The sequence below is a fragment of the Strigops habroptila genome, chromosome Z, assembly GCF_004027225.2.
Source record: "Strigops habroptila isolate Jane chromosome Z, bStrHab1.2.pri, whole genome shotgun sequence".
In the NCBI taxonomy this organism is placed as follows: Eukaryota; Metazoa; Chordata; class Aves; order Psittaciformes; family Psittacidae; genus Strigops; species Strigops habroptila.
Window position 1 is genome coordinate 85,367,686 of NC_044302.2, and position 13,979 is coordinate 85,381,664.

Below are 13,979 nucleotides of genomic sequence, written 5' to 3' on the forward strand. Positions count from 1 at the left end.
TGTTAGATGACGATCCAAGATGGAAGTCAGGAGCCTATCTATCTTTGGATTTCAGAATGAGCTAGGGACCTACATACTCATAAGCATCTGGACTCTGTGCCTGAACATCTTTCAGAATTCTAGCCGTAAATGGTAAAACTGATTCTTAAAAAATGTCATCCATTGATGCTATGCATTTGCAGAACTGGTGTATCACAGTAATTTGAACATGCTTCATGTTCCATTTCTGTCATATCATATATTTTGATTTGCAGTTTACAGATCAATGTTGTATTTTCTGAGATTATGACGAAAAGTTCTATTAATAATTTTTCCTCTCAATTTCTTGCTATTATCCAACAATGAATTATTAAGATCTGTTTGGCTGTTCTAATTATTACACATATTTAGCTTAAACATGCTTTATGAGTTCATAACTCACTGTCCTCCAAAAATGAAACATAAATATTTGGCTAAATTAAATTTTGTCTTTCTGACGAATATTGGCTTGTGGCTAAAACCTCTTCTGAGATCTCCAAAGTAAAATGTTTTCATTTGCTGAAAGCCAGAAACCTATTTATTATATTTAGACAACTTCATTTTGAGTGAATAGGGATAGAAGATAAAGATGGACATCTGGTGTTTTATTCACCACAGTAAATGGAAGCTCTTTTTGTTTTGCTGTATCGAAGCAACAGTCATCTGTCTGTATGGGAGTAAATAGCTTCCTTGGTATTTTTGCTGTTGTTAATAGTCGAGGTCATAGACCCCTGACCAAAGTTTCTTTGAGTGCTTATTTTAGAGCAGCTTATCAGTGGCTATGATTATAGGCAACTTCACTTGCAGGCAAACACTTTCCCCTGTCACCCTTAACCTGTACTGAGGCTGATCTCGGGAGCAGCATGAGGGCTGTGCTGTCATTAAGTAATATGGACTACTTCAGTTGAACGCTTGAAGATGGGAGAATTCTTGTACCAAGAGACTTCAAAGTCAACTGTAGAAAACAAAACACTCTACCAAACTGTAGAGCGGAGAAGTAGATTATTGAATAATTCTCTTTTATATTTTTTCTGATAAATATTTATAGGTGAAGCATATACAAAGTCTGTGGTTAAGTATGAATAAATTTTCAGATCTTAATATCTTTATCAATCTTTTATTTTTCAGGTTGAAAACTGGCATGTTTTTCTGAAGCTTAAAGTGACTTCGTCTGGTTTTTTGTTTGTTTGTTTTTTTTTTTTTTTTTTAGTTTTGAGTAAAAGATAAAGGCAACTTTGGAGGAGAAAGCCCTTTATCTAATAAACATATTTTCTTTACCAGCTCTACTTTAGATGGTTTTATCTCAATGAATATAGAATAAAATTTTAAATTATTCTGTGTATTAGTAACAAGTATCTTCCAGTGGCTCAACAACCATTTCATATGACTAAATTAAAACAAAATAATTAACAAGTGTATTTTAAGCCAATAATCTGCCACAATTCAATAAATACTTCCAACACATAGTTTGTAAATTTCATACATACTGGTTGTAGGAATGAAGCTTGACCATCTACTTCAGATGGTGTGTATGCCTGTGACAAAACATAATGGAACCCCATTTTTTAAATGCAGCCAAGTGGTGGATATGACCTGCAGTACTGCTTCTGGCCAAGGTGTAGGAGAAAAGGCCTTTTTGTATGTAAAGGCAATCTCTTGGAGTACTTGATATTGCAGGTTATCTCTTGTTTTGCAGATCAAAAAACCATATAATAAATAAATATACATAGGATATTTTGGTGGTGGGGTGTTTTTTTTACCTTTTTTTTTTTTTTTTTTTTTTTTTTTTAAGGCATTTGATCACGTCTTTAGAAATAACCAAAACCATTTCATGGCAAAAAAAAAAATTTCTTTTTTCCTTGTATTGAATTAAATTGCAAAAGAGCCATTCAGCAGTCACGTTCCATTACACTGAGGAAGTTCACAAATGTCAGAGACAGATTTTCCATCTCAGAAACTTGGTTTGTATTTCAAACATCCACACTTTGCTAAGCTGTTAGCAGCAGCAGTAAGGAAGTTTCACTCAAGCCTACTTGTGTGGAGCTTGCTTGAGCTTTAGAGGGTAAATACCACGCGAAGATGGTGAGAGAAGCAGAGGTGAAAGGAACAAGATCATGGTTACTTAGGCCAATAACTAGAACATCCTTGAACATCAGGTATTCTCTTTCTTGTTTGCTTTGTTTGCTTTTCTGGGTTTTCCTTTTTGTTTTAAACAGTGAATATCAGGTCTATCTGATCACTGCTCTGTCTAGCTGCATAATTAGCTGGTTTGTTTTGGCAATGCAAGCAGAGCGTCATGCTGTCAAAAGGATGGTAAGACTGGAATGTGCAGTATGTAAATTGGGAAATTTTAAAGAAATGTTAAAATTACAATGCATCTGCTTAGATACTGTGGAAGGCAAATGGCTAGCAGAGAGGTCTCGATGCAAGTTGAATAATGAAAAAAATGGGGACTTCTGAATGTGGCTTGTGGAAGGAGAAACCTGCAAGAGCTTAATTTTATTTCTGGTAAAGATAGCTGTTTTAGTGTATGAAATATGAAATTATGTTTTGAAAAATAACGGTAAAACTAAACACTGAACTCCTAGCTGAACATTCTTCTTCCTACTTGCAGAGCTTCACTCTGTAAAAAGGAATACGTAATAAATACACGTGGAAAGGTATAAGCAAGCTTGTGGAGATTACTTCTTTCATTTCTTTAAATATTTTGTGTTGTGTGCATTGTTTTTTCAATTAGTTGATATTTTAGATGAATTGATATGATGAATTCAGTTAATAAAGTTAATAAAATAACAAATCAATAATCATACTAATGCAATTTTCAGTGTGTACATTTGAGCCTGTACCTGAATGTTTCCTGCGCCTGCTCAGGAATCAAAACCATTCAGCGCAGATGTTGTAAGTGCAGAGTAATTTCCATTTTGTGCTGGAGAAGATCTGAACCTGTACTTTTAATTTGCATAGCACTTCTGGCATGGATACTTTCAATAATGCAACCTCTCAGAGTTCTGCTTTAATGGAGCATAAAAGCGAGAACACCTCTCCAGTCAAGTGGTTGCTTTCCCTGGGAAGAAGGTTTTGGTTCCTGCTCTAGCTTATGTTTGTTTAGGGAAAGAGAACATGTCAGCAGTGTACCACACTTCAGGAGACACAGTATGCCTTGGGGATAATGAATTTTCCTGAGACGTGGAAGATCCTGGGCTCAGCTGTCCACAGATTGATGAGGAAAGTCGAATGGATCTTTTCAGGTGTTGGTGTGGTATGAAGCTGTTTTGCAAAAGGGGGATAGCCATGATATGACCCTAATTACCTATCATGTTGCTCTGTTTTGAATTTGATTTTACTTTTTCCTTTGGTTTTCTAAAAAGTGTCCGAAATATTTTTTAATCTTTTTTTCAGCAAAGGATAAAGAAAAGTGAGGAGAATGATAATTTTGATTGGATTTAAACACCAGTTCCTCAGTTTCTCATGTTATTTTCAGAACAAACACGAATTAATTTTTTTAAAATACATAAATATTTTAATTAGATTTAATTACTTTTTGAAACCAATTATTTACACAATATGTGATACTTATGTATTACAATTAAATAACTTACTAATTCTTAATACAGTACTTCCACTTATTTTAGAGTGAAAATCTAGAGTTTGAAATCTCAGTAGCTATTTCTATATTTGAAGAAACATAGGCTCTGGAACCAAAGATCAGTTTCCATTGCTTGTTCTGCATTAGAATCTTGTACATCTCTGTAGAATCAGAAGAGGTCTATAAATATTCACTCATATATATTTGTTTTCACTCATTATGCAGGACTACAAAGTCTGCATGTATAATCCATCAAATTTTTTCATACCTATCTATAGTTCTTTCACACTTTTTCACATCTCTAATTTTTCCCTTCATGACTTTGAAGGCTACCTCTTTTTTTTTTTTCTTTTTTTTTAATTTAAACATAGTGCCCAGTCTTGCCTTCAATAAACTTTTTCAAGAAATGATACACGAAATTCTAGTAAATAAAAATTTGTGTTTGAAGCTGCTTGTCTGAACGTATTGTGTCTTTGTAAAGTTACACACATGAAGCCAGTTTTACATCCTATTATCAGAATGAAATTGTTAGTAGTATGTGTGTCAAATACCAAAAATCTCGATGTCTTACACGAACCAAGTTGATGGTCCTAGTCTTGGGGTTTTTGTCAGAGGTTTTCACCTCAAAAAAATGATTGTCCCAACTGATTTGGTTGTCACAGGCCAGACTCCTCACCAAACTCCATGACTGTGGTCTGCCAATAGCTACTGAGCAATTTCTTCCCCATCATCTTCTCTGAAGATGAGTAGAGAAAATGGACTTTCCCCATCAGCAGAAACTTTAAAGACTACACTGATAACTGAGGGGTTAAAATGGCTGAAAAAAAAGAGAAAATCTATTAAAGAAGAATACTAGGTGATATTGTCTGTCTTGGTTTTGCAAGGGGGTGTAGGTTAGGTTACCTTCCTTCTCACACGATGCTTTGTTGAGAATAATTACAGAAGGCTTCTTCCAATTTAAGCCTCTGAATTTTTACTTCGTATGGAGGCATCCTAAATGTCATGTTTCTAAATGGCACTCTTAAAGTTACTGTCACTACAAAATTCTTAATTAATGCAAGTGTTTCAACATGAGATATGAGATTATTTTGCAGCTGAAATATTTTTAGATCTCTTTCTGACTTTTTCTCATGCCTGTAAAGTGGTCATTTCTAATTTGAGAAAGTCAATGCGTATATTCAGTTATGCACTACAGAAACTTGCTGACACTTAAAGAATCAGTATGTGGAAATTTGAGATTGGTGTAAGAGTTGGTAACATGAAACTGAAACAAATCCGGTGGAGTCCCTACACAAAATATTGCCTGATACTGAGAGGCTGTGGTCTAACACTTTAAACGTGGAGGGGTAAATTTGAGGAAGACAGATTACTTCTGCTGTGATGCATGTTGATGCAGAAGCAATCTTGATGATTTGAAATATATCTTATCTGTTTTGATCAGCATACAGGTCAGCATAGACAGATTCAATGTTTTCCAGGAGAAAACTCATTTGTGAGTCCCGACACTTCATCAACACATTTTTCAAGCTGGTAGGTATCTGGACAGGAGCATTACCCTTCTTTTTAACTGAAGAATAGGGATGACAAAAGGAGGAAGTGTATAAAGATGGGGGAGTGAAAAAGCCAGTATCAGAGCTGCACTGACAGTGGTGCACTGTTCTTGCCCAAGGTTAAGTGGAAGTCAGGCTTTGATTGTTTCTACTGTAGTTTAATAAGGTTCTCTGAAAGAAAAACTACAGACATCAAGCACTTGTGGTAAGGGATTATTGGCTAAAACCAGAGAGGCTCTGGTTTTACTATCGTTAAATAATATATAAATTTATCTTTGGCTTCTCTTTCTTCCCCTCCCATATGCAATGAGGGCAAAGTTACTTCTGTACCTTTGCTTCTCAGAAATCTGAGACTTTATTTGGTAATGCATGTAAAATACTGTAAAAACTTTAGACAGAAGCTATTGCATGTGTACCAAGAATTAAAAATCTTTTGATAAAATGTCCACTGCTTAAGTATTAGTTGAATCTAATGAAAAACAAAAGGAGGAATGTTAATTTATTGTTATAGTCACTTTCCATTAATAGTACTGTGATTTTTTTTCTAGTAATCAAAACTTTGAAGCACTCAAGCTTTAAACTTAACCAAATGCTGTAACCAAAGTCTTTTGAAAGTAGTAAATGGCTGTTCATTGGCTTCACTGGGCTCTGATCAAGTCCCCTGAGGGCTGCATTTATCTAATCATCTTCCTTGTGCATAGAACCATAACTGAGCAACAAACTGCAAATCTCCGCTGCTAAGTGTATTTAGTTATCAGATGAAACTCATGAAATGTATTTGAAAATGACTGAGTTTGTAATTTTTAGGTATGTTCTCTGGCTATGTAAAAAAGAAGACACAGTATTGCTGAATTTTACTAATCTCTCTTTGAATTCCTTTTTTGCTACCAGCTAGGAAGTTATGTCATAGTTACAAGGTAGGGGCAAGGCACATAAATTGGATCTCTAAGTATGTGTCACTAAACTTGAAGGACTTCATTATTAGTCTAAAGTCAAATGAAGATTTCTGGCGGGTCTGAAAACTTCATTATTATTTTATTTTTTTAACCTATTTCATTCTGAATCAGAATGAAACCATTAAGCTGGAAGATTCCCAGGTCCAGCATTGCTCATAATTCAGGCAGGGAAACTGGGTTTTCAGAACATCAGCCTCTACCTCATCAAGGACTGACCAGTCTCAGGCAGGTAGAGAAAGTCCCTCTCCTGCTTGTGAGGTTAATGGAAGTTTCTTAAACTTGATCAGTTTAAAATTAAAAAAAAATTGCAAATATTCTGAATAGAGTGGAAACAGAGCTGAAATAGAGTGAATAGAGCTGAATTTTTCACCTGAGAAAGTGTCACAGGCTTCTACTTAATATTTGTGCACTTGAAGTGTAGGAGATACTGTTAGTACTCTATTGTAGTGTGTGCTTTACAATGAAAAACAGTGAGCCATAAAAGGTACTCTGTTTCATGCTTGCAAGATTCCTTGTTTGTGTTTACTTAACATAAACTAAAAGCTGTTGAATTGGAAAAACAGATTAAAGGATGTAAATCAAGAATTTAAGGAGAATAGTTTAATTTTTAAAAACAAAACAAAACAACCCCAACCTTTTGTCTTCCTAAAGCTTTGCAAAATTAAATACATTCAGATGGAGAAAGTTTTATCCGTACAGAAGGACAACACAACTGCAGAAGAAACCTCTTTGCTAGCACAAACCTGACCAATGTAAAGAAGTGACACTTCACTAGTCATTTTAATGCATTTGTATTAATGTGATCACACAGATAGGTTACAGTAAATTCTACGTTTGAATTCTTAAAATAAAAAAATTGCAGCTGATTGAAAATGACAGAAGCACTCCATGACAAATTTGCAACATTTAAACAGAATTTGTTCCATGGAGGATGTTGAATTCAGTATTTCTTGTTAAAATAGAAGGAATTTCATACTTAATTTATATGTTTTTTCCCAGAAGAAACATGTTTTCCTTTAGATGTGTGTGTGTGTAAGAGAGAGACAGATGGGCAGAATGAAAATGGATAGCTGGGCAGAAGGGGATATCCTCACTTTCAGGTTGTGAAAAAAAATATGGTGATGATTTCTCAGAAAGCTTTCAAGCACAGACACCTGTGCAATCATGAAGACCCCCCCCCCCCTTCCTCCATTCTCCTGTCCTTTCCAACACATCCCTGTTGTAATATCTGTAATATCTGCAAATTGCAGATATTTTCAGGCCTGTCTAGTTTTGCTCTCTTTTACTAAAAGCATAATATAGTTGCACAGCCAGAGAAAGATGGTGTGTCTTATTAGAATCAGCTTCTGACATGGATAATACCAAGTTCAGTGCTTGTTACAGTGCATTGTAGTAAAGTTTTAAATTACTGTTATTTCTGCTAAGATTGTTTTGTTCTACATAGGACATTGATTTCTCTGTTAGGTAAACTGATGATGCATGAAAGCAAAAGAAATAAAGCTGTGTTTGAAGGTGACATAGAAGTAGTCAGTCATTTCACTGAGCATCTGCTAGTCAATCAAAATATTTAACTAAGAAGGAGGCAAGTTTTCCATGGAAAGCTTGTGAAACTTTTTTACTGTTCTTGGTTCTGTGTGTAGAGTGAAATCATGTCTCAGATACATCAGGATTGATTTAAAAGATAATTTAAAAACAATTTGAATTAATATCTTTTTCAAAGACCTTCTGATTTGTTATATGGCTCATGAGTATTTATGACTGTGTTTCATTAAATTTTACTGATATGTTCTGCTTTTTTTTATTAAATAATCAGACTTTTATGATCTTTCCGGAAACTTGGAAAACTTAATCTTAAGCAAAGCCCTGACTGTTCTATAGCCTCAAGTCACAGTGCTTAGTGCCATTGAGGTGCTGTTCACTCTGCTCTGTGGCTACTGAGACCACTGACAACTTCTGCTGGGTCAGTATGGGTGCACCATAAGGATAATTGTACGCCAAACTACACAGATGCAGGGACATTGAGACTGCTGTGTCAATGGGCAGCAACCAGGAAAAGGTAAAGAAAGCAAATCTGAATTACTTTTTAGCCAGTTACATATGTAGCAAATAATCAGGAAATAACTAATCTAGAGCTGAAATTTCCTTCTACAAGACTCTGTTTTCTCTGGGTGGATATATAAAGTAGAAAATAAAATGGCCATTAGAATTCATAGTGCCTTACATTATTAAGCTTAGTATAAAGGTTGATTAATTAATACTAAGTAGTTCTTTATCATTGCTTGGGTAGGCACTCATTTTGAACAGACTGTTCATCCCATCCAGGATAGCCTGTGGCAATAAATAAACCCCCAAAGCTTCAGCACCATGTTCCAGGGCTGTAAGAAAGCATCATGTTACTACTGTAAGTTTTAAAAGTATAGTAGAAAAATTATGAGTGAAATGATCACTGGAAGAGGGCTATGAATCCAGCTAGTTTTATTTAGGAATACCAAAGTAGTAATTAGCATGCTTTTTTATTTTTTTTATTTGTCTAAATTCTTTATAATTTAGAAAAAATATGCCTCAAGTCATTTTTTTTTGTAATACTTGAAGACTTTTTTACCTGGAGATGGTAATCACCTGAGTCATCTAGAAACATTTAAAAGGTTTCAGCAATAGTTTTGTGTGGTGTTGACCTCTGTATCTTCAGTTAATGGCAACTGGTAGTAGCTGTACAGAGTTAGCTTCAGAGGAGCTCCATAGCTGTTTGCTGTGGGGCTAAGGTCAGTTCTTGCTTCTTGTCATGAGCTCTGAATCTCATTACCCCCAGGCTCTTATTTTTTTTATTTAGTTCTTGAAAATTTTATGTCATAGGCCTATCTCTTCCTTCCTTTTTGTCAACATTTTACAACACCTTATATAAATCGGTAACTCTGAGAATGTAAGTTTTAAATTTGTAACCATCTTCACTGGACAGGGTGTGTGTGCGGGAAATAGTAAAAATAAATAATGCTAAAACCTGTTTGCAACAAAGGACTGCTTCTGTGTCTCAAAGGCAGCTCCCTGAACTATCAAAGGCAGCTCCCTGAACCTTGTGAAGCTTTTCAGCTTGCTCTTGATTACATGCATAGTAGGATGTTCTGAACTAGTAGGCAAGGAACACATTGCCTAACTTTCTCTGCACAGGTCACAGAAGGGCAATACAGGGAATTGCATCTACCTTTTCTCACCTGAAAGAAAAATACCATGTACCACAGCCAACAGAATGGATTTTGGAAGCATTTTCCTAAAAGAAACTGTCAGATTCATTTCCAAATGAAAAATAAATCATAATATAATAAGAGTTTTTCTTACTAACTAATCATCTTATACTGTATTGTGGGATAAAATCGAAATAGAAAACTGGTACAATCTCACAGTCCTTTGCATGCAATCTTACTTTATTACTGAAGTCCTAATGCTACCACTTTTTCTGACATTCAACATCAGGAACTCCAGTGTGTTTTGCATAATCACAGTACATAACGATCCTTTAAACTGTGGATTACTGTAGGATAAAAACACCTGGTTCTGTATTATGTTTTATGTTGGCTGGGCGGCTGGCTCTTGTGCTGCTTTGGTTAGCCTTCGTTGCATAACTGCCCCCTGTGGTGGTGAAACATAAAGGTCAATCTGAAATCAAGCAATGCTTTGCTTAGTGAGGCACAGATACAAGAACACTTCTCATGATTATTTCTCAGTTGTTTTCCACTCCTTTTCAGGATTCCTTGGAGACATTTATTCTCTCGGAACAGTTTTGGTTGATAGCATTGTAAAAGTGTTTGTGGTAATCCTGCCTGTAGATCATAGTAGCAGTGATATATGAATTTAGAGATTCCTTCTCTATGGTAATTCCTAGATTACTGAAAAGGAATCTAGCTCAGGAAGAAGCCTATTATGTGAATTAAAAAAGATAAGAGAAATACGGAAGTTTTTGCCAAATACAGTACAGATATTGTGAATACCATACATGCTAAGCAAAAATACATACAGTCTGGAAAAAAATGAATATTTATAGCACTTAGTATTCACACTTATTGTAAGATTGAAAATGTGTAAGACATAAATCACATTGTGGTACACAGGCAATTACTTTTAAAGTCTATTCCATGCAATTCCTTAAGTACCAGTTAAAGGTACTTTGCCATCTACTCTCTCAAATGATAATCAAGCTTAATCTCTGTAGGTTTATCTTGGAATAAAGAATTTTTAAACTGGGAATTCTTTTGCCACTCTCAATCCTATGTTACTCTTCCTTTAGTGTGTTTTATAGTTACAGTTAATTCTTATATTCTTAGATCAGCAATTTGTAAACTCAGACATACTTTCATGGATAAACATGAAATAAAGGGAATTTATAAACCTGGATCATTTGGCGAATACAGGAAGCAATCCTTAAAATCTGATGCAAGCCATATACTTGACACAAGTTTAGCAAAACCTAAACTTGTGGTGCTGAAACTTTTTGTGGCCAATTAAATTGCCAAGAGCCTTTACCAAGATAAGGGTGTTTGTTATATGCAAGAGGCTGGTGCTAGTATGGCATAAGTGGCCTGGAAGTCAGTGCTGGAGTAGTGTGCTGGTGGCATGTCCATCCCATGTCCACTGCGTGGGGCTCTGCGTGACTCCTGCTGGAGCAGGGAGATAGTTGTGGAGCCATTGCTGACTCCAGTCTTCTAAAACGTCTAACGAGTTCACGAGGAGCTGTTGTTGATTGGTTTCTGTGCCTTTCCAAATCAAGTTTAGTTGAAACACATCATATTCTCAAGCAGAACAAGAGCTTGGATTCAGGCTTTCTCAAATTCAGTTGCAGTTCTTTTATTGAACAAGCATAATTTTCTTTGACAATTTAACATTTAGGAGTTACCATAATTTTCTTAAAATCTGTTTGGTAGATACTACCATCGCTTGGAAATCTTCCATCAGGGTAGATATATGTTCTGTGTAACAGGTGGGTTTACTCACCGTTTCTATAATAGATACTAAAGTTATGAGTCTGGCTCTCTACCATCTGTATCAAGCACTGTCAGCAGCATTTTAACGGTGTTAGAACAGAGAGTTTGGATACTTCTGGAGCAAAATGGTGAAATGCAGTAGCCATTTTATACTATGCAAGTTGGCAGCTATTATTGCCCAGGCTTCTTAGCTAGCTCTGGAAGAAGATAGACTATGAGGTTGAAAAAATATATGAAAGTTCAATTCAGGTTGTAAAAATGGATGAAGGTTTTGTTGTTATCTAATTTTTGTTTCTATTTTTTGCTTCAGTGCTTTTTTTCCTCCTCCTGTAATTTTATTCCAGCACTGTAATGGTATGATTACATTTACAAAGAGGTACTTAAATTTAATATGTTATCTGTTAGGTATTTGGGTTTCCATTTGGATAGAAGCCTTAAAAAAATATTGTATTACTAAAGCACTTCTGATTAGCACTAGACATCGTTCTATAACATAGTTATATAGACATATATATAGACATAGTTCTATAAACCCAATAATGAGTTTTGTTAGGAGTCTGGATAGGTCTACTGAGTGGCACACATGCAAGCCTTTCAGATATGCCATGGAGTTATAAACCGTAGTACTTTTTTTATCCTAGATGCGTATTCTTGAGAAGGAAAACACATAATGAAATGTATTGATTACTTTGTCTTTTCTACTGACTGTGGATATATTGAATGAGTTAAAACAAAGAGAGTTTTCTTAGCATTAACAAAATGTCTAGTGGAAGATGTACCAGCCCATGGAAGGGTGGTTGGAACTAGATGATCTTTAGGGTCCCTTCCAACCTAAAACATTCTGTGATTCTGTGTTTAAATATCTTGAGGTGAAGTTGTGGGCATCATAGAGATCATTTTTTTAAATGTGTTTTACCATATTACATCAATCATTCTGTTTCTTCCTGTTTTTTTTTTTTTCAGGTTTTACTGGGATTTAATCATGCTCATAATGATGGTTGGAAACCTTGTCATTATACCAGTTGGAATCACGTTCTTCACAGAACAAACAACAACACCATGGATTATTTTCAATGTGGCATCAGACACTGTTTTTCTATTGGACTTGATCATGAATTTTAGAACTGGGACTGTAAATGAAGACAGCTCTGAAATAATACTGGACCCTAAAATCATTAAGATGAATTACTTAAAAAGCTGGTTTGTGGTTGATTTCATCTCATCAATACCAGTGGATTATATCTTTCTCATTGTAGAAAAAGGAATGGATTCGGAGGTTTACAAGACAGCAAGAGCACTTCGTATTGTGAGATTTACAAAAATCCTCAGCCTGTTACGTTTATTGCGCCTTTCAAGACTGATTAGATACATACACCAGTGGGAAGAGGTAAGATTTATAAGGTTATAACATAATTCACTAAGATCTTTTTCCTAAAAAAAAAAAATAAATAGTCGGGTCTTTCGAAAGAGCTAGACAAAACCCCAAATGGAATAAAGAGTTTTTACTCACCAATTAGTGTAATTACATAAAGGTGCTGGTAAAAAGGCCTTTTTGAAAGAAAAAGCCTAAAGGAACCATCTTCTCTCTGCTAACAACAGAGACCAACAGTATGTTTGGGACTATCAGCACAATAAGCATAGATGGGCTCCTTTGGAGAATAATAGCAATTTTAGCAACCATCTAAACCTGCATTTGAATTTGTTGACTAGCATTTAAACTTATTAATACTCTTGTAATCACAGAGAAGTTAAAATACATGTTCATATTTTTGCATTTCAGGAGAAATTGAAACCATTTATAATTGAGTAGATTTCCTAGAATGCTCATTATTTAAGTCTGTATGTAGGCTAAATATATCAAATACTGACCTTCTTTATAAAAAATGGGTAGTTCAAATTCTGAGTCATTGCCTTCTAAACTGTCAACTCCACTATTTCCAGACGTGACCTTATGCTGCCTGCTAATTTGGCACGGTAGCATTTCCAGGAAATTATGGCATTCCCTGTTTTGGCATGCTCATGGCTAGGAAGTGTTTAATGCTTTGGCACATACTGTCATGATTCAGTCATTTAATTTCTTGCCTGTCCCCATTTCAGTAGTTCTAAATATCATATTATGTTTTAACAGGGAGTGCTAAAAACATGGGAAAAATAACTGCTGTTTTCTAAACCTTTCTTGCAGCAAGTATACTGAGAATTATTTTGTAAAGCATATTCATAGAAATTATTAAAATAGATTTGCATAAATTTATTTACCTACTTTGATAAAGATTTATTTAATTAAATGAATATTGAAGAATGATTTGGTACCATTTCTGGTGCTTTTCCTGCTGCTTATCTCCAGTAATATATTTACTTTCTAGGTTAATAGAAACCTAAATGTGAAGCCATCTCTGAATGAAGTCAGATTCTATTTAAAAATGGCATGATACTGAGTATCAAAAAATCTAATAAATTTATAGTTGTTTCTCAGAAAGATCCTGAAATAGGTTATTAGTCTTTATTACTGTATTTTATAAATTGTAGTTATTTTGCCTCTCTGTAATGCACTGTAACTATTTTTTTTTTTTGACACAGAAATAGAGCACTGCAGTTTTGTACTCAATTTAACCAAGGCAAATGATTAAGCATATTTTGCAGTTCTACCATAAAGCTGTGCTTTTTGTCTCCTCTGTGATTTAGAGAGAGACAACCTTCTGAAATGCATTCAATGACATTATTTTCTGGCAGCTTGAGTTAATAGCTTGCCACTATAAAGACCTACTAAGCAGGGAAATTAATACCTCTCCCTCCTCCCCCTCCTCTTCTGTCTGTTGTCAAAAGATAAATCAGATATTCTAAATCAAAAATAGTTGAATTGCCCAGTAAATGGGACTAGAATTGACCACAGGATGTA

At 35.0% G+C, this 13,979-nt stretch overlaps 1 protein-coding gene across 1 annotated transcript in view; it reads left to right on the plus strand.

Moving 5' to 3' along the window:
* HCN1 (hyperpolarization activated cyclic nucleotide gated potassium channel 1) overlaps positions 1–13,979 on the plus strand; it is a 193,241-nt gene that overhangs the window by 12,120 nt on the left and 167,142 nt on the right. The window contains exon 2 of the mRNA XM_030470497.1: positions 12,047–12,470. Coding sequence (XP_030326357.1) covers positions 12,047–12,470 — 424 coding nt within the window. The remainder of the gene's footprint in view (positions 1–12,046; positions 12,471–13,979) is intronic.